The 18,436-nt window shown below is 40.0% G+C and overlaps 1 protein-coding gene and 1 long non-coding RNA gene across 4 annotated transcripts in view; one reads left to right on the plus strand and one right to left on the minus strand.

The window, feature by feature from the left end:
• Positions 1-10,825, minus strand: part of CrebA (Cyclic-AMP response element binding protein A) — a 94,241-nt gene extending 83,416 nt beyond the window's left edge. Inside the window, exons 1-2 of one of the 3 annotated variants that reach the window (XM_011147507.2) lie at positions 10,627-10,825; positions 5,746-5,976 (exon numbers count right to left, since the gene is read on the minus strand). In XM_011147507.2, the coding sequence (XP_011145809.1) occupies positions 5,746-5,820 (75 nt within the window). In that variant the 5' untranslated portion in view covers positions 5,821-5,976; positions 10,627-10,825. Of the gene's footprint in view, positions 1-5,745; positions 5,977-6,061; positions 6,230-9,248; positions 9,653-10,626 lie in introns of those variants that run through there. The other 2 variants (XM_025304021.1, XM_011147508.3) reach the window with 2 other exon arrangements.
• A 411-nt stretch (positions 10,826-11,236) lies between these two features.
• Positions 11,237-16,493, plus strand: LOC112589695 (uncharacterized). The gene is made up of 2 exons (XR_003113705.1): positions 11,237-11,842; positions 16,265-16,493. It is a non-coding gene; the product is annotated as an uncharacterized LOC112589695 (long non-coding RNA).
• The last annotated feature ends 1,943 nt before the right edge of the window (positions 16,494-18,436 follow it).

The raw sequence follows: 18,436 nt of genomic DNA on the forward strand, positions 1-18,436 counted from the left end.
AGTAAAAAGACGCAGTAGTCCCTACGTTAGCAACTTTCGTCCTGCGAGCGCATGCTGCAGGAACGACAGATTGCCGATCGTGAGCAAGGACATTATTCTCTAAATTTCATGGTGTCGAGTCTCACATAAAACAAGTGAAAATTTATCAAAAAGTGAACATTCCGCCGCTCAGAATCATAAAAGCGAACGTTTAACTCAGATCTAGAGTGGATTCTTAATCTGAAATGTGTTTCAGTCGATTTCAATGAATTTGTTAAATTAAATTTAAGAGAGACCGATATATTTCAGAATTTAGAAGTTGCAACTGCTCAGGTAACTAATAGTCCGTCTCCTCAACTAATACTTACGATTGATTATACAAATATGACGGATACAGCTTTCCTCTATATGTCTGTGCCCGCAATCGATTCTGTAAACTGTATATTTTGTTTTGCAATAATCGAAATACGAACGTGCAGCAACATGGCATCTTGCTCTAGTACCAGGGCCAATTGGCCAGCAAGCCGAGGTAACAAGGCCGCGTATAGAATAAATATGACCTGCAGCTTAAAATAGACGAGCGTTTAAAATTATTTTGCAGTAAACAAAGCCTCCTGTTGCTGTTTGGCTTCGGAAAAATAAATATCAACATAATACCGAAGTAACGTCTATTAATATATAAATATTTGACCGAAGAGTATACGAGTGAAAGTACCGTCCAAGTAGCGATAACGGGAATATCATAACACTTCAAGCAGTTCCGCTGCGGATATTGTAGCGTGCTTTAAATCAGCCCGCATTGTGAAGCTGTGATATGTGATGCTAAAGTGATGCTGAACTAAAGTCGTTATGCCAAATGCCGAGATGACCTTAATCCTTTGTATGATACCCAATCGGAAAAAAATATTTAAAAAATATTTTTGAAAATATCAAAAACACATTAAATAAATATTCTTTTTTAATGGTTATTTTAAGTGAAAAATTAATGTAAATATATAATAGATATATATATAAATATATAAATATATATATAAAATAATTAATATAAAAATTAATATAACGTTAAATAAATATTAAATAAACGTTAAATAAATATTTTTTGCACAATGAACGGAAGAAATGTAAAAAAAATATAAAATGAATATTTGAAAAACGTTAAAAAATATTGTCTGCTGATTGGACAGTAAGTTTACTTACCAGCTTTTCTCTTTCATTTTTGCGATGTATTATTAAGTATATGCAAAAGTTTTAGTCAGATGTAATTAATACTTTAAACTGAGACATTTTCGATATGAATTCCAACGAGGAAAAATGCTGCTAAAATGTACAAATCCACTTGCTCTGTTCTTGGGGAAAATATCCCGCAATAAGTGCAAATATTGTTTTCGTTTCTTTAAAGATAGTGCTTTTAACATGAATAATCGTCCGCCTTCTGGGACGCTATAAAGGCTCGAAGCCGACAATTTAGCAGCGTTGTTGGATGAAAATCTGCCCTAAACACAAACAGAACTTGCAGAAGAGTTGACCAAGCAACAGTTTCAAGGCGACTGCATGAAATGGGAAAAATTCAGAAGCTCGAAAATGGTTGTTGCATGAATTGTCGCAAAAAGCGGCATTATCCGCTAGTTCAGTACATACATTTCATGGCTTTCCAGACAGCGCAAGGAAGACTTTTTGTCGAAATATATTACTGGTGATGAAAAGTGGATTGGGTACGATAATCCTAAACGCAGACATTCGTGGGTAGACCCCGGACAGCTCTCTACATCAGTGGTAAAACCAGATATTCATAGCAAGAGGGTCCTTTTGTATGTGTCCTTTTGTACAGTCGTCAATTGAATTATTTGGCCGACAAAGGAGGATGTCGGAAAATCGCGATTTTTGGACTATGAGTGGAACATAAAATGTACATTCTGCATTATCAAGGATATCCTAAATAACATAAAAAAGTGGTTATATATTCTGGAAACTCGAGGAATACCAATTGCCAGGTCAAATACGCACATTGTTCAGGTGCTGGATACCATTGCCCGACTGTCCTGTAAACTGTCCGCTCACAAAGCAATTCCACAATTTTATTCCAATAAAACTTAAATTCACATGTCCTAAACTCATAAACAATACTCAATACTTGATTGCTGATAAAAAACAAATGCTTGTCAATTAATCCAAAGTCATTTGATAAAATTGTTTTATACAACGTTACCATATATGTTAAGATTAAATCGATTGTATCTTACTTATCTTTTCTTATAATGTTGAAGTAATATATATTATATTTTAATATTTGGAAAAAAAAACATATATATATATATATGTATATTATGTACAAATGTTAATGGAAAATGAGCATTAGCTCGTGATTTTTTTTTTTGTAAAATACTATTCTCTTAAACTTTTCCATATTCAGAATATGACACTACTTACATTATTATAATATATTCGGACGATAAAGCAAACCACTATTAAAATGTCAAAGATTTGTGAAATCTGCAAAAAGCATCTTGAAAAACTCAAGCGTATCGATTATCATGAGCGAGATAAAAAAATACTATATTGCCAAAACTGTTACAGATTTATATCGCACTCATCCAATGAAGGTCTTACTTTGAGGCTTGATAGAATATCAGATGTTAAGAATGAATATGGTGATCCGAATTCGACGATTAAAATAGATCTTCCAATAGTTCCAGTACATTCTTCAAAATATATTTTTGGTTGCCCAGAACGACATCTGAGACTGTTATCAAAGCAAGAGTGTCTATAAATATTCATTCAAAGAAACATATACGTCAAATATGGAGTACGTGCTTGCTGTATACATGGAGAAAAAGAATCCTTTCAAATTCCTGAGAATTTTTCGTTAAATTGTAATAAAGTATGTATGAACGCTGATAAGATGAGTGTCAATGATGAGTGGTTTTAAAGAGATGATTTTGATGGAAAGGGGACTGAGAACCAAAAAACCATTATTTATAGATATGGAAGAAAAAAATCTTATATCTGAAATAGGATTGAAGAAATCACAATTTAAGCAGGTACTGTGTCATTTAGATAACGTCTCAGTAGTGCGATTCTTTAACTCGTTATTGGAGTTAACGACAGTTTCGTTATCGTTCTACGCATATAAAAGCTGCGCAACGAAAGTGTCGCTAACTCTAATAACGAGTTACAGAATCGCACCACAGGTGTGGGAAATGTAGCATGTGAGAACTGCAAGCAGATACTTTGATGTGATTCGGAAATCTCTTGTGGACATTGCGAATAATTCACTAAATCTTAGCTGCGATCGAGATAATTTACTTAAACATTGCACGGAAATATCAAAATTTCTTCATTCGCTATTGGGAAATTTCGTTATTGCTATTTTAAGTGGAACCTACATATTCGTTCAAAAAAGTGGGAATTATGCCTTTCAGCGAATGACTTATTCAGGACATAAGCATAGAAATTTGATAAAACCAATGATGATAGTTACTCCAGATGGATTCATAGCAGGCGTTTTTGGATCTTACCCCGATAACATGAACGATGCAATCATCATGGCTAATCTTCTTAAGCAAGACGTCTGGGATAATTTTCAAAATGGTGACATAATCATTATTGATCGAGGATTTCGGGACGCTATGGATGATATCACCAAAGCAGATTTTTTTGGAGAAATGCCATCATTTGTTGATACGCCGCCAGCACAGCTCACAACAAAACAAGCGAATAATTCACGTCTTGTAAGCAAAACTAGATAACAAACTAGATAACAAAAACTAGACATACATATAGTAGAAATTGTAAATGGAAGGATGAAAAACGTGGTTCCAATACTTTAACAAAACTATACATAATACAACTATAACATATCTTTTCGATGACTTTAAAATTGCTTATTTTCTGCATAACATAATTTTCAAGCCTGTTACGACATCAGATCTAGATATTGAAATAGCTAATCGAATATTATTAACATCTAAGGCAAAAAATAATCTCGCGACGTTAATTAGAATGAAGGAATTGCTTTGCGAACAAAGTTTGCAGAACAGTCGATCAACGGTATCCTAAACAATGTGCGTCTTTGATCTGGTAATTGATGTTCCTTGAGTTTCCAGAATATATAACCACTTTTTTTATGTTATTCAGGATATTCTTGATAATGCAGAATGCACGTATTACGTTCCACTCATAGTTAAAAAATCGCGATTTTTCGACATCCTTCTTTAAGAGAAAAGACTATTTATTGAACAAGGAAGTCGGAAAGTCGTTTTGCTACACGACAACTAGATCGTACGTTGCTCGGACCACTCGACAAAGCATCATTAACTTGGCCTGGGAAGTTCTTCCGCATGTGGCGTACTCGCCTTGGCGCCTTCGAATTATCATCTATTCCGGTCGATGCAGCACTCCTTCGATGCTGCAGGACAGCACTTTTGAAATGTGGTAGAGGTACGAAAATGGCTCGATAAATTTATTGCTTCCGAATAGATATCTTTTTTTCGCGAAAGAATCTGACAATTGTAGGAAATTATGGAAAATGAGGGAAAATATTTTTTTAAATTGATTTATAATCACTGCATTATATATATATGATAAACTACTACTAATAAATTTTAAAAGACTAAAATTTTTACATACATTTAATATTTATGATTTAATGAAAATATGATGTAATGAAAGTATGATCTTATCAATTTTTCTGATATATTAATACATTACATATTTCTCATGTGTTTTATATCCGATTATTCATTTTTAATTATTTATAAACAAAGTTGAAAAAAGCGATTTAAAAAAATATTAATCTCTTGGAAAATATTTAAAATTAGAGACTGAAAATTTTACTGAATATTCTTCACATGTGTCAATATACAGCGTGTATAAAAACTAAGTAGAGAACAGGAACGGCGAAATATCTCGAAAATTAAGTATTTTAGAAAAAAATGTTTCAGACAAAAGTTTCAAGGTAAACCTAAAACAACTATATCATTTTGTTTATAGATGATACCACTTTCGAGATATTCACTGATCATTACTTTTTTCAAATGGAAATTCCAAATTTTTTATTATCATCTTTTTCTACTAATTACTTTTAACAACTTTTGTCTCAAAACATTTTTTTTCTAAAATGCTTAGTTCTTGCCGTTCCGGTACTTTTTATATACCCTATGTATTTTTTTCTTCAAAATTTTGCGCATGCTAGATATTTTTTACAAACAAATTACCTGAATGAATTTTGTAAATCTGACATAAAATTAACGACAACTTTTATACTAATTTACCTCTATATGGCAGCCACATTGAATCTGCTATTTTGAATTTTTTAAATCTGACTTCAAATTTGTAATTAGCGATCCAAAAAATAGAAATGCAGGATTCGACAGAAATCCGTCAGGTAGAAAAAATATGCCACACAAAGGACAAATATGAGCTAATTTTATCTTGTATCCATCCATATGTTTAATTTCTTAGATGTTCATGAAAGATGGGATTGTGGGATCCCACTATGTTTCAAAGGATTAAATACAAATATTTATTCAACGATTCAGAATGGAAGAATTCGCTTCGTGTGAATGAAAAGTCACTCAATTCTACACAAAGAAATTTGGAGAGCATATCGATTGACATTTCGAAATTCAAATTGCAACACCCCGCATGTTTTCTGTATCAGATTATCGACAAAATTCTCGGAATGTGTTCGACTTGACGAGTTGTTTCGACAAACTCTCGTTTCTATCGTTTTCGGGTAGCGCTACATAGAAAAAGCCAAACACTCACTGTGATGTAGGACGGAGATGAGCCAAATGATTCCCACATGTCCTCGATGTCATATTTCCCCGCGTCATAGTACATATTTTGTTTTCTTCGGTTTTCCGGACGATGCGAGCGTCGGTGATTACAAGTACATGGCACTCGCTCATGGAGAACGAAGAGAATTAAAACGCGCTTGTAGTTCCGTCAGGGGAACTCGACGATTCCTCACGACTGGTCCTTCGAGTCTGTTGGCGCCTGAAAGTAAAGATCGCGTCTCCCATGAAATTTAATGGGATGGAATCTCCTGTGAAATTAAATCTCTTCTTAGTCTAACATTTACCGATTCTCAATCGATCCTCTTTAGCTTTCTCAGACTAACAAACCGAAGGAAGCTTCCCAAATACATATATCACAACATCCACAATTGCATCAACTAACTGCAACATCGCAAAGACCGCCCTGTTATTTCAGCTATGTATTTCAGCTCCTCCATTACCGCACGTCCTCCTTTAATCTCCCGACGAGCTAAATGCAGAATTTTCTTCGCCAAAAATGGACCCGACGTTACAACTGCAATCAGCTCGAAATAGGTTCGTGCGAAGGAAAAAATCGCAGGATATGAATAAATAAACGCGATGAGATGAGATTACGAGATGAGCGGCAACAGCTCGTGAGGACGGACGGACGGACGGACGGACGGACGGTTTATGTAAGTGTTATTAAAAGATCCAACCGGACGTTGGATGCTGATCCGCGGAGAGGATATCGGCGTACACGGCACACACGTTACGAGCTTCCAGCATGGATCGCGCAACGCCTGCATATGAGCACATCCGTGACCTCAGTATCACGCTTGGCATTATCTGCCGCGGCCGGTTTCGCGTTTACTGCCTTTTGTCCTATATTATGGGATGATGCACGGCCGCATTACGGGTGCGTCGCGACGAGTTCAACGGACCTGTCTCTTTATGGGTTAAGCGTACCATCCGCGAGGTGAAGACGGGGCGAGGTGTGAGCGCGTCGAGCGATAGCGCGCGGTTGGCTGCGCGCGAATCGTCGGAAGAAATGAACAGAAAAAAAGAAGTGGAAAAAACGAGCACGGGTCGATTCGTTGTGATCTTAAGGAAATTCGATCGATTAATTCGCTGACCGGTGACTTTGCATTCCCTGCGAGGCACAGCCAAGGTATTGACTCTTTGTGGCAGTGCTAAGTCAAATTAAAAAAATTTTAAATAGCAGATTTTCAATATGGCTGTCATGCAAATTAGTCCATAAAAAGAAAAATTCTGGAATAAAGAGTGTCGCATTTTAAATGAGCCAGGCAAAATGTCGAAAAATATAAAAGATACTAAGAAATGTTTCAGACAAAAGTTGTTCAAATTAATTGTTAGAAAAAGATATAATAAAAAATTGGGGTTTCCATTTAAGAAAAGTAATGAACACTAAATATCTCGAAAGTGGCGCCATCTGTAAGTAAGTAATATAATTGTTTTATGTCCCCTTTGAAACCATACAACTTTTGTCCGAAACGTTTCTCATAGTATCTATCATATTTTTCGAAATTTTTACCTGGCTCGTTTAAAATGGGACACACTGTATATTATATTTCGACGTATATGAAAAATATTCAGTATAATTTTTAGCTTCTAATCTTAAATACTTTGCAAGAAATTAAATTTCGGCAGTATTTACCATCTTTCTCCCTTTCATTTTCATAATGTAATGATTATAGTTTAATGAAAATAAGTATGACATTTTCCTGATATGCTAATATTTTACATGTTCCCAGTAGTTTTCATATTTGATTGCTCATTTTTGGTTATTTATAAACAAATAAAGTTAAAAGAGAGCGATTAAAGGAAAGGTAATTTTTGCAAAGTATTTAAAATTACTTGTCGAAATATAATATGTATTCATTCCAGAATTTTCCGCACGCTAGATCTTTTCTTTTTATAAACCAATTTGCACCCCCACATGGTAGCCATATTGGATCCGCCATTTTGAGTCTTTGAAACATGATTCCTAGAAGAAAAATGTGTCGCACAAAGGATAAGATATAATGAAAGTAGAAATAAAAATAAAAGTAAAAACAAAAGGTAAAATAAAATAAGAGTATATTCGTAACTAAAATCACGCGTTCTCGCTGTGTGCGCTCGTATCGCGGGAATTCATTAGCCGGGAGCGAGATAGCGATAATCTCAAGATAATAGGATATTTAATGTGAAATATCGACGTTATCACGGGCAGAGCAACGGGCGAAGTTTAGCCGAGGTACGATCCACAATCCGTGCGAGCGGCACGGGCGTTGAGAAATCACAGCGGAGAACGCTTAATTGAACGAGCACGCCGGGAATTCTAATCGGCCCCGCTCATCGTCGGAGAAAGAAATTAACGCCTCGGCCGCCATATGCCGCGCGAATTATCTCCCCTAAAATCCCCCCCCTTCCACCCTCTTCTCTCTATCTTTCTCCCTCATCTATTTCTTTATTTATCCATCTGCCTTACCCGCGGGTGGAGCTCTTCTTGCGGAAAAATTTACGAAGCGAGGAGAGCGAGGAGGACCCGAGCGCGTCTTGCCGCGCGCAGATGTTACGCGGCGCGAGAGAGGATCGTTAATGGCGCGCGGATTAAGCGCGATCGGCCGCGACGCGATCGTCGCGATCGTGCCGCGAGGTGTAATCGCGGGGAATGCAGCGTTCGGGGGAGGGGGGATGGGAAGACATTTACCGTTTTCATTCCGTCGACAATCGCCAGGACGCGATTTACGCGCGCATAAATAGGCTACTTTAACCCTTCAACGCCCGACTTTTTTATAAGTGTTTTAAGAATAAACTTGAAGTTTTTTTGAACTGAGACTTGCATAAAGCATCGAGAGACGCAGAGGGGAGTTTTACAGGTTTTGCAAATTATTTTTGTCCCACTTTGCGCTTCCCTTTCGAGCTGCACAATTGACAATGTCTCTTTTACTGTTTTCCTTAACAGGCATGTACTTGTTGTAACACTTCCTGATGTCTTCGGTCATCTTCAGTTTCTTGTTGTCAAAATGCAACTGACCGCCCCATGTCATCACTAAAACTGAGCTAGAAACAGACTAAACCGAATCTACATACAATCTACGTATGTACCATTTTTTAAAAGAAGAATTCACCTTTACAGTGTTACAAGGAAATCGAAAACATCTCCTTCTTTTGACTAAGCTATGGATTCCTAAATACGTTTCTGGTAACTATAGCTAGCAGTAGACGTTAAAGGGTTAAGTAGCGCAATAATAACGCACATCGTATTACGCTGCCCAAAGGATACGATGCGCCGCCGCCGCTGGGATGACGTTGTGACGTCAGCCGGAAAATTCACTTTCGCGAGTGCACGTGATCCGAAGGATCATCCGGGAACTCCGTACTCTCGTACGGAGGCGCGGCGGCGGCGGCGTCGTCTTTCGTTCGAGCATACTCGGCGCAGCCGAGGCGGATTTGCAGCGACACGTCCGCGGCGCGGCGACAATAACATAACAATCTCCGTTACTTAACATTTGCGTCACTCGCTCGCACCGGCGGCGGAGACGCACTCGCGAGTGATTCGCGCTGGCCGGGCTGGCCGATCCAGTTTCGCTTCCACGAACGGATCGTCGCCGGAATCGATGCACGCGCCTCCGATCGATGACGTCATGGACTCCTGCGCGCGTATCTGCTGTATCTTCTATTTCTCCCGCCCGGGGAATTTTCCGTCCTCCCGCGCCGCGCCGCTTCCCACCCTCGCGTGCGAATTCTAGTCTTTCTTTCTCCCCTCAACAGTTTTCTTTCTTCCTTCTCTCCTTAGCGTCGCCCACCCGCTGCTTCTTCGACGGGATGTAGCTTTCGACGCAAATGTCACTTCCATGCAATCGTCTAGCTCGATTCGGTCGACCTTTCGACGAGCACGCCAACGACTCCACGTAATCGCGGTCGATATTAATCGAAACTGGTATTTCAAGAGAGAGAGAGAGAGAGAGAGAGAGAGAGAGAGAGGAGAGAAAAAAGATAAGACGTGCCGATTGGCGGACGAGAATACGTTTTTATCAGGCGCAATTCACGTAACAGGGACGAGCGTCGCGCGAAGACGCCTTTTATCATGGGCGTTGTAAGATACGATATACGTCAATCTTATAAATACGATTTTTGCTCAGCGCCCGGCCTTATCGCGGCGGAACAACAAAACGAGGACGCGATACGTAGCCAAGCAGAGGAATGAATGAGGGACGATCGTCGTCCTCGTGACTAAGAGATCTCCGTTCCGTCGTGGAGCAACGGGACCGCAGCTCGCAGTGAGGGAATGAGCGCGCGGCGATCTAAGACGAGCGATTTCCTCATTACGTGTTGAGAAAACAAGAGAAAAGCATAATTGACGTCCCGAGAAAAACTCGTAAATCTCCGAGACCCTCGGAAGGCCTCGGAAACGTCCCAAAGGATCCATCACCAGGCTACCGCAGCCTCTGGCATTCCAAGCGGCTGCATCACACCGGCCTCTTTCTGTCTCTCCCTCCCTCCCTCTCACTCTTTCTCGGCACGTCTCCAAAAATTTCCCGGGAGAGGCATCACCCCGGTCTCTTCCGCCGAAACAGCCGGCGCGGCGGCGCGCGAAGTGGCCCTTGCGCGCAATGATAAATCCAGTAAAGTCGGCGCAATCGGAGCGCACCAGATGGAACGGAGCGCCGGCTTGAGCGGACACGAGCGCGTGCACGTGCACCAATGCATGCGTATTATGTCGGAGCGCGCCACTGCGGCCGTCGAGTAGCGGTACTGGCGGTACCAGCGCGGCCGCGCCGAGACGGGGATTAATAAGGCCCGAATGGAACAGGAAAGAAACACGAGAGAGAGAGAGAGAGAGAGAGAGAGAAAAAGAGGAGAGAGCGCGCACGCTAGTACTTACCGCTGAGACGACGGGGGAGGGTCGCTTCTGGAGCCCCCGAAGTAATCACTCTCGTACGTCAAAGTAAGGCACAACACTGTTACTACTCGTGGCTCGGCTGCTGCGTATCGTGCCGTAGCGTACTGTACCGTACGATCACCGGCGGCGACGGCGACGGCGACGGTGACGGCGGCGGCGGCGATGGCGGTGGCGGTGGCGATGGCGGCGGCGGCGGCGGTGGCGGTGGCGGCGGCGGCGGCGGCGGCGGCGGCGACGGCGGTGGCGGCGGCGACGACAATGTAGGCGCCGATGAACGCGCAAGAAAGCGGGACAAGCGGGATCAATAGCCAACACCCGCGCACCTACGAGCGGCTCGTGGGGCCCCGGTGGCCGTCAATGGCGACTGCTGCCTGTTTCGCAGGCCACGAACGTATGTTGCGTGCGTGAAGGCTCACGCGGCCGGGACGCACAAGGCACATACACTGCGATTATTGATTTTCGAACGGTGGCGCGAAACTCGACGGAGCGAGGTGAATGGAGAACGATTGGTCGAAACTCCAGCGGCCGAGGGAACGAGAAGTGCGGCGAAGAGAAAGCAAGAGAGAGAGAGAGAGAGAGAGAGAGAGAAAGGGAGGGAGGTAGGCGGAGAGAAAGAAGGAAAAAGATAAAGAGAGAGAGCGTGTGTGTGTGCGAAACGGATGTTCGGAGGAGAGCGAACCTCGACCGAATACGTACGCTGCGGCGTTCCCCGCGTGAATGCCGGCCCGGCGGCCTGCACGTGCTGATGCCGCAAGGCACTTCACCGCTGCCGCTCAACCAATCGCGACGAACCACCTGTTACCAGCGCAGCGCACCGACGGCAAACGGGGGAAGTAGCGCGGCTCGCGCTGCGCGCGCATGGTCGCTCATTCGTGCAGCGGATTTTTCGAAGAGCCGCTCGCGCGCTTCTCGCTCTTCCCGAGAGGACGGCGGACGAGCAAGCGTCTCGCTTGCGGGAAATGGGAAAGGTCGCGGATCGCGCGTGGGAAATCGAAGGGAGAGACTCGTCATCAGCGCCGGTGGCGTTTCCGATTTGACGAGCGAAACTGCGCTCACTCGGCCGTCACGTTCGCCATCTTTCCCAGACGTTCTCGCAGCCGTCGCGACAGTGATTACGTCCGTGCTCCGATCGTGCACGCGGTCGGCTGCGATGTCCCGACAGTTTGGAATAATAATAGCGCGACGGAGACTAATACAGGTAACGGTATGCGGGCGCAGAAAGCGATATGCGGGCAATCGATGCACCAGCGACACGGCCGCGTTGAGAGTCGAAACGGCCGCTTTCGAGCGCACCGCGCTGATTCTTCGATTTCGATCGGCCGGGGTCGACTCGAGAGTCTCACCAGCCGTCGTTATTCTCGATAGCATAGCAAACGTTAAGGGATAACGTTATGGTTGAGGCCAAAAAACCTAAGTTTGAGCATTTTGTACAAGTAGAAAAACAAATTTTATTAAAGAATCAAATGCAGGCCTGTATTACGCAGCTCTTGAACTGTACAAACATATTTTTGTTCTATTTTCGTTTTCAAAATGGCGTACTGGCTACGTTCTACGACGTAGTTCTACGGAGACGTGTTCTTTTTCGTAAAAAACGATGGGACCTCTAGCTCCAGCCTGGTTGAACGTGGAACAATCAGGCAAAGATTTTTATTATCATGTATAAAATCTTTCGAGTACGTAGGATTTTTTGAACCTTTTTTTCCAATAACCATTTGTTTAACAAAATTTTAGTTTGAAAAATGAACTTTTTTCCAATAACGTGCCAAATTGCAAAAAATTATTAGGTGTACAAATGAATAATCCAAATTATTTTAAGCAGTTATGAAATCAATTTTAAATTAAATAGATTTTCCCACTCTTTTGTGATTATGCAATGTCGACATATAGCTATTGAAAAGAACATATAGTTTGGCGAAAGTCCCAACATAACCTTCAAAAGTATTCAGTTCAGTACAGTCGAAAATGGCAACAGATAAGGTGCATATCCGACACTGCATTCTTTACGAATTCCAACAAGGAAAAAATGCTGCAAGAGCGTGCGAATCGATTTGTTCCTTTCTCGGCGAAGGTGTTGTACCGTACGATGTGTGCATATTTTGGTTTAAGCGGTTTAAAAGCGGTAATTTCAGTCTAATCGACAAACAACGCCCTGGAGGCCCTCCAAAGTGCTCTAATGATGATTTGGAACAACTGCTCGCTGAGAATTCGGCACAAACACAAAAAGAGCTTGCAGAACAGTTGGGAGTAACGCAGCAAACCATTTCCAAACGCCTACATGAGATGGGAAAGATCCAGAAGGAAGGAAAATGGGTTCCGCATGAACTCACTGAAACCAACAAAAATCAACGAGTGGCAGCGTGTCTTTCTCTTCTCAGTAAGCAGTGTCGAAAGCAGCTTTCTTGTGGAAAATCGTTACGGGCGATGAGAAATGGATACTCTATGACAATCCGAAACGCAGAAAGTCATGGGTAAATCCCGGCGAATCATCAAAATCGGTCGCAAAACCCAATCGCTTCGGAAAGAAGGTTCTTCTCTGGTGACATTTGGTGAGATATCAAGGGCGTGCTTCATTATGAATTGTTGGAACCGGGTGAAACAGTTACTGCGGACTGCTACCAACGTCAATTAATCTGCTTGAGTCAAGAATTGGAACGAAAACGCCCGTATTCTGGCAAAGGAGAACGTCCAGTAAAATTGTTGCATGACAACGCCAGGCCACACATTGCTCCCAATACAAAAGACACCATAATGAGTCTTGGCTGGGACCAGACATTGCTCCATCCGATTATCACTTGTTCCGGTCGATGCAACACGCTTTGTCCGATATGCACTTCCAATCAGTGGATGAGATCCGAAAATGGTTTGACGACTTTATCGTGTCCAAAGACGTAACATTTTTCCGAGATGGAATTCATCAGCTGCCTGAAAGATGGCTTAAAGCAACGGCGAATACTTTGATTGAACAATTTAATTTACTTTCTCTTAAAATAAACCTTGAATGTAGAAAAAATTGGATTATTTATTTGTACACCTAATATTTCTCTAAAATTCTATGCATTCCAAAAGTTTTATGTATGTAGATAATAAAAATCTTTGCCTGATTGTTTCAGATTCAACTAAGACTTTTTTTGAGATTTTTTTGAGATTGATTCAATCACCTCTCTCAAATGATGTGATAATATCAAATGCTGCTCAAACAGACAATAAAAAAACGAATATGAAGGATTTCGCTATGTTCGTTGCCGATCATTATTTACAAAAAGCCAGTCTTGGATACTTGACATCACACACGATTCAACAAAATCAATGAAAAAAGTATTGCTGCAGCGAGAAATGTGAAAAACGAATAAGCTAGCGTTGTTTCAATTGTAACATATACTTTTGCATACCTTGTTCAGATACCTTTCACGGTGGAAAAATTGAAAAATCAAAAGTGTAAAAAAAATTTAAAAATTAGAAAATTGAAAAAAATTAAAAATTAAAACAAATAAAAAGATATATAAAAGGAGACTCCCCAATTAGCGTTTACTTCCACGTAGTGAAAGTCGGGCAACGGCAATGTAGTTCGACGAAAGAACGCTAAAGAACGCGATATCTGGATCTCCACATTTTTTGAACATTGAAAGCTTTTATTCGTATTTATCAGGGACTATGATGATATTTATGTATCCAATAATAAGTATATTATGTTTTTCTAACAATTGAAAAAAAATCCGGTGAGAGAAATCAAGAATTATATGATTTTTCACGATTTTTTAATTTTCTGTCCGCTATCTTGACGCCGCCATCTTGAATTTTGGGAAAATTCAAATGGGGTTCGAAAGAGTAGATGTTTAGTACACGATTTGTACCAATTGCAATGGTCCAGCAATATTTTTCCTTGTCCGAAATATAGAGTTTTCAGAAAAAATGACGAAAATTTTGACATTTTTTTCAAAAAACCAGTTATAACTTTTTGTAATCGATCCGTAGGCCAATTTTGACTACGGTATTCGAAAGAGAAGATTCTAAACTATCAAAAATGCTGTGATATATTTTTTTCTATGACATTTACATGAGAAGTTAGAGCCTTAAAACTCTAGGAAAAATATTGGACATTTGGGACGAAATGGGTTAAAGCGCCCTCTATCTCTCATGTGTTGTTCCTATCCGTTATTTAGACTGATTCTGTTTGATAGCCAGTATCAATGTGTGCATGCGTACACAGACACGCGCGTGCACGCGGCATATACACGCACATATATGGAATCATCTCAAGTTTACCTTTAAATAAAAAAGTTTCAATGAAACTTTTTAGATATATAAATTTAGCTATGTAGTCAATGAAATGGCTCTTACGACTTCTGAAGATAAACATAAAACAATATTAAATATAAGATCAAAGATTATGCTATCGATATGCAGGATGAGTCATTTTATGGTGTGTATTACCTATCCCAATAACTTTCTTATTTTTGATTGTAGAAACAAGTATTTCAAACAAAAGTTGTATGGTTTCAAGGAGAACATAAAATTATAACAACTATATCAGTTTGTTTACAGATGGCGCCACTTTCGAAATATTCATTGATCATTACTTTTCTTAAATGGAAACCCCAATTTTTTATTATATCGTCTTTTCCTATTAATTAATTTAAACAACTTTTGTCTGGAACATTTTTTTCATTTGCCTAATATTTTTTGAGATATTTAAAGAAAATTTGATAACTTTTCAATATTTAACCTACGATATCTCGCTAATTATTTGTCAGAAGAAAAAACAGTATTAGATTTTCTTATTCTATTTGGTCTCAATAATATATTGTTACAATAGTGTTCTAACTTTTGTTAACTTATCGATCTTTCGACATTTCGAAATCATCAAATTAACAAACTGGGCGTTATTGAAACAATATATTCTTGAGACTAAGTAGAGTAAAAAGATCTGATACCATTTTTTCTTCTGACAAACAGTTAGCGAGATATCGTAAGTTAAATATTGAAAAAGTTACCAAGTTTTCCTGAAATATCTCAAAAATATTAAGCAAATAAAAAATGTTTCCAACAAAAGTTGTCAAAATTAATTAGTGGAAAAAGATGATATAATAAAAAAATTGGGGTTCCCATCTAAGAAAAGTAATGATCAGTGAATATGGCGCCCCGAAAGCGGCGCCATCTGTAAACAAACTGATATAATTGTTTTATATCCTTTTTTGAAACCATACAACTTTTGTCTGAAATATTTTTTTCTACAATCAAAAATATAAAAGTTATTATAATGGGTAAGAAAGTTAACATGATTTACCCTGTGCAGAATGTTTTTATATTAGAAATATCCATAAATAATCAAGTATTTATAAGATGCTTATTGTTATTAACTTCTATCTCTCGAGTTGAGTAATATATGAGCACATTTTCTAATACTTTGCATCATATTTTTAAAGCTTTTCTGTAGTATTTTTTTGTAGTCTACTACTTGAACAAGATATACCACTTATATCATTGATTAGAATTTATATCACTCATATCACTGATTAGAATTTATATCTGATACCACTTATATCTGATTAAAAGCTTTTTTTCTTCAAAAGCTTTTTTTCTTGAATTTTTTATCTTTCTTAAATATTTTTCTTCATTTCAGATAACTTGAGTATTCTCTTAAGGATATGCTAACAATTGAGATGGTCATGGAAGTTCATCTTTAGATGCGACATAGATGCTATATGAAAGCCGTTTCATCAGATGTATATTATACCAAGATAAACTCAACTTTACACTAGACTATAAATATTACCTTGAGAGCGGGAAAACGTGAACAAGTTCACGGTGAAAAGTTCCACGTTGCCATAGTTCGAGAGGTTACATGATCGCTAAAGTCGCCGAACTCGCGCAGAACTAGTCACTCTTCGCCCTATTTCTTTGCCCAACGGAAAATTCCTACGACCACCCCAAGGGTCTTACTCTGCGCGTACGGCGCGGCGTTAAAACATGATCACCCGATTCCAGCTTTCCTTACGTAAACGTCACATATAGCCCAGTCGGCTCCCAAGAGACACACGTAGCGTTCAATAAGCAGGCCAGGCTATACAGGCCTAAAATGGATTCACGGTCGGAGGAAAACGTCCGTCGAGATGCGGGACACTGTGTCTCTTTGTAAGACGAAGCTCGCGATATAGCCAGCTGCCTATTTGCGTGTTTGGCACGCCGGGGCGTATGCCAAAAACGCGACCCGCGCCTCCACATTCGTCCGCGGTAATTATATTTGCGTACGTTGTAAACACAAAGAACACAAACCGCGCAGTCATCACCGGTCATCCAGCGGCCCATATATATACACAGTCTGTCCCAGATCCAATGAGACTGGTCTAAAAAAAATACAAAGCGTTTATTATTTTGATTTTTTATTCTTGTTTATTCAAAATAGTCTCCTTCTGAGTCAATACAGCGCTGGAAACGTTCAACAAATTTTTCGAAACATTTTTTATACTCATCGGCTGGAATGGCCTTTAGTATGGCGGTCGAAGTCTTTTGGATGACCGGGATGGTATCGAAACGATTTCCTTTCATCGCCAATTTCAGTTTGGGAAATAGCCAGAAGTCGTACGGAGCCAAATCAGGTGAATACGGTGGATGATCGATAACAATGATGCCTTTTTTGGTCAAGAATTCACGTACCATGATGACTTTGTGCGATGGTGCATTATCGTGCAACAAAAACCAACTGCCTGGCTCTCGATATTCCGGTCGAACTCGTCGAATTCTGGCCCACAATCGTTGTAGAATTCCCAGATAATATCTGGGCAGACACACAGCGGTCGCTTCGAAGAATTTCTTTGACTTTCTCGATGTTTTCTTCATTGCGAGTGGTTTTTGGCGGCGGCGCTCGGTCATCGTCTGCAAGGTCCTCACGACCGTCACGGAATCGGCCAAACTAACGGAAAACCTGTGCACGGGACATGCATTCATCCCCGTACACATTTTTTAGCGTTTCGTACGTTTCTGCACCACTTTTACCCAATTTAAAAATTGGTTTTTCGACCGACGTACATAAAGTGACTTTACATAAAATGTTAAACCACAGTGAAATATCAACCGAATTCGCTCAAATTTTGAGGTTAAGTAGATGAAGGGTAGAACATTCACCTACCATCATTCACTCATAGATATCGCTGCGCTAAGAACTTTGATGGAACCAGTTTCATCGTATCTGGGACAGACTGTGTAACTACTCCACGCCGAGATGTGAAAGAACATCCGCAAAAAGTGCCCGTTTTTCAGTCCCCCGTTTTTTAAATTAAATTTTATGCGAAATAATAGCTCATGATAAGACATTAATCATAAAAAGTTTTACATTGAGCATACGATTGGTTTCAAAGATATAGAGGGTCAAAGTGGTCACTACCTACTAGGAAGTACTAGTAGTCACTACCTACTAAGGAAGTATGACACTAATAACGCTTTATCGCACGAATTTTTACGAAATTCGGTATCTGTGGTTTCTTTGAGTTGCTGATTATGAATCTGATGTCAGATTTAAAAAATTCAAGATGGCAGGTGCAACATGGCGGACACACATAGTGAAACAATTATTTACTTTTATTAGAATTGTTATGTTGTGGTTTTTTCGGCTAGCTGATTGCGAACTTTCTATCAGATTTACATTTACCTTCAGTGTAGGCAAGATGAAAGAGTTATCCAGCCAATGAAGACAAGATAAAAATGTTATCCAGCTAGTGAAGACAAGATGAAAAAGTTATCCAGCTAATGAAGGCAAGATGAAAATGTTATTCAGCCGGTGAAGGCAAGATGAAAA

The sequence above is a fragment of the Harpegnathos saltator genome, unplaced genomic scaffold (assembly GCF_003227715.2).
Source record: "Harpegnathos saltator strain DR-91 unplaced genomic scaffold, Hsal_v8.6 scaffold587, whole genome shotgun sequence".
NCBI lineage: Eukaryota > Metazoa > Arthropoda > Insecta > Hymenoptera > Formicidae > Harpegnathos > Harpegnathos saltator.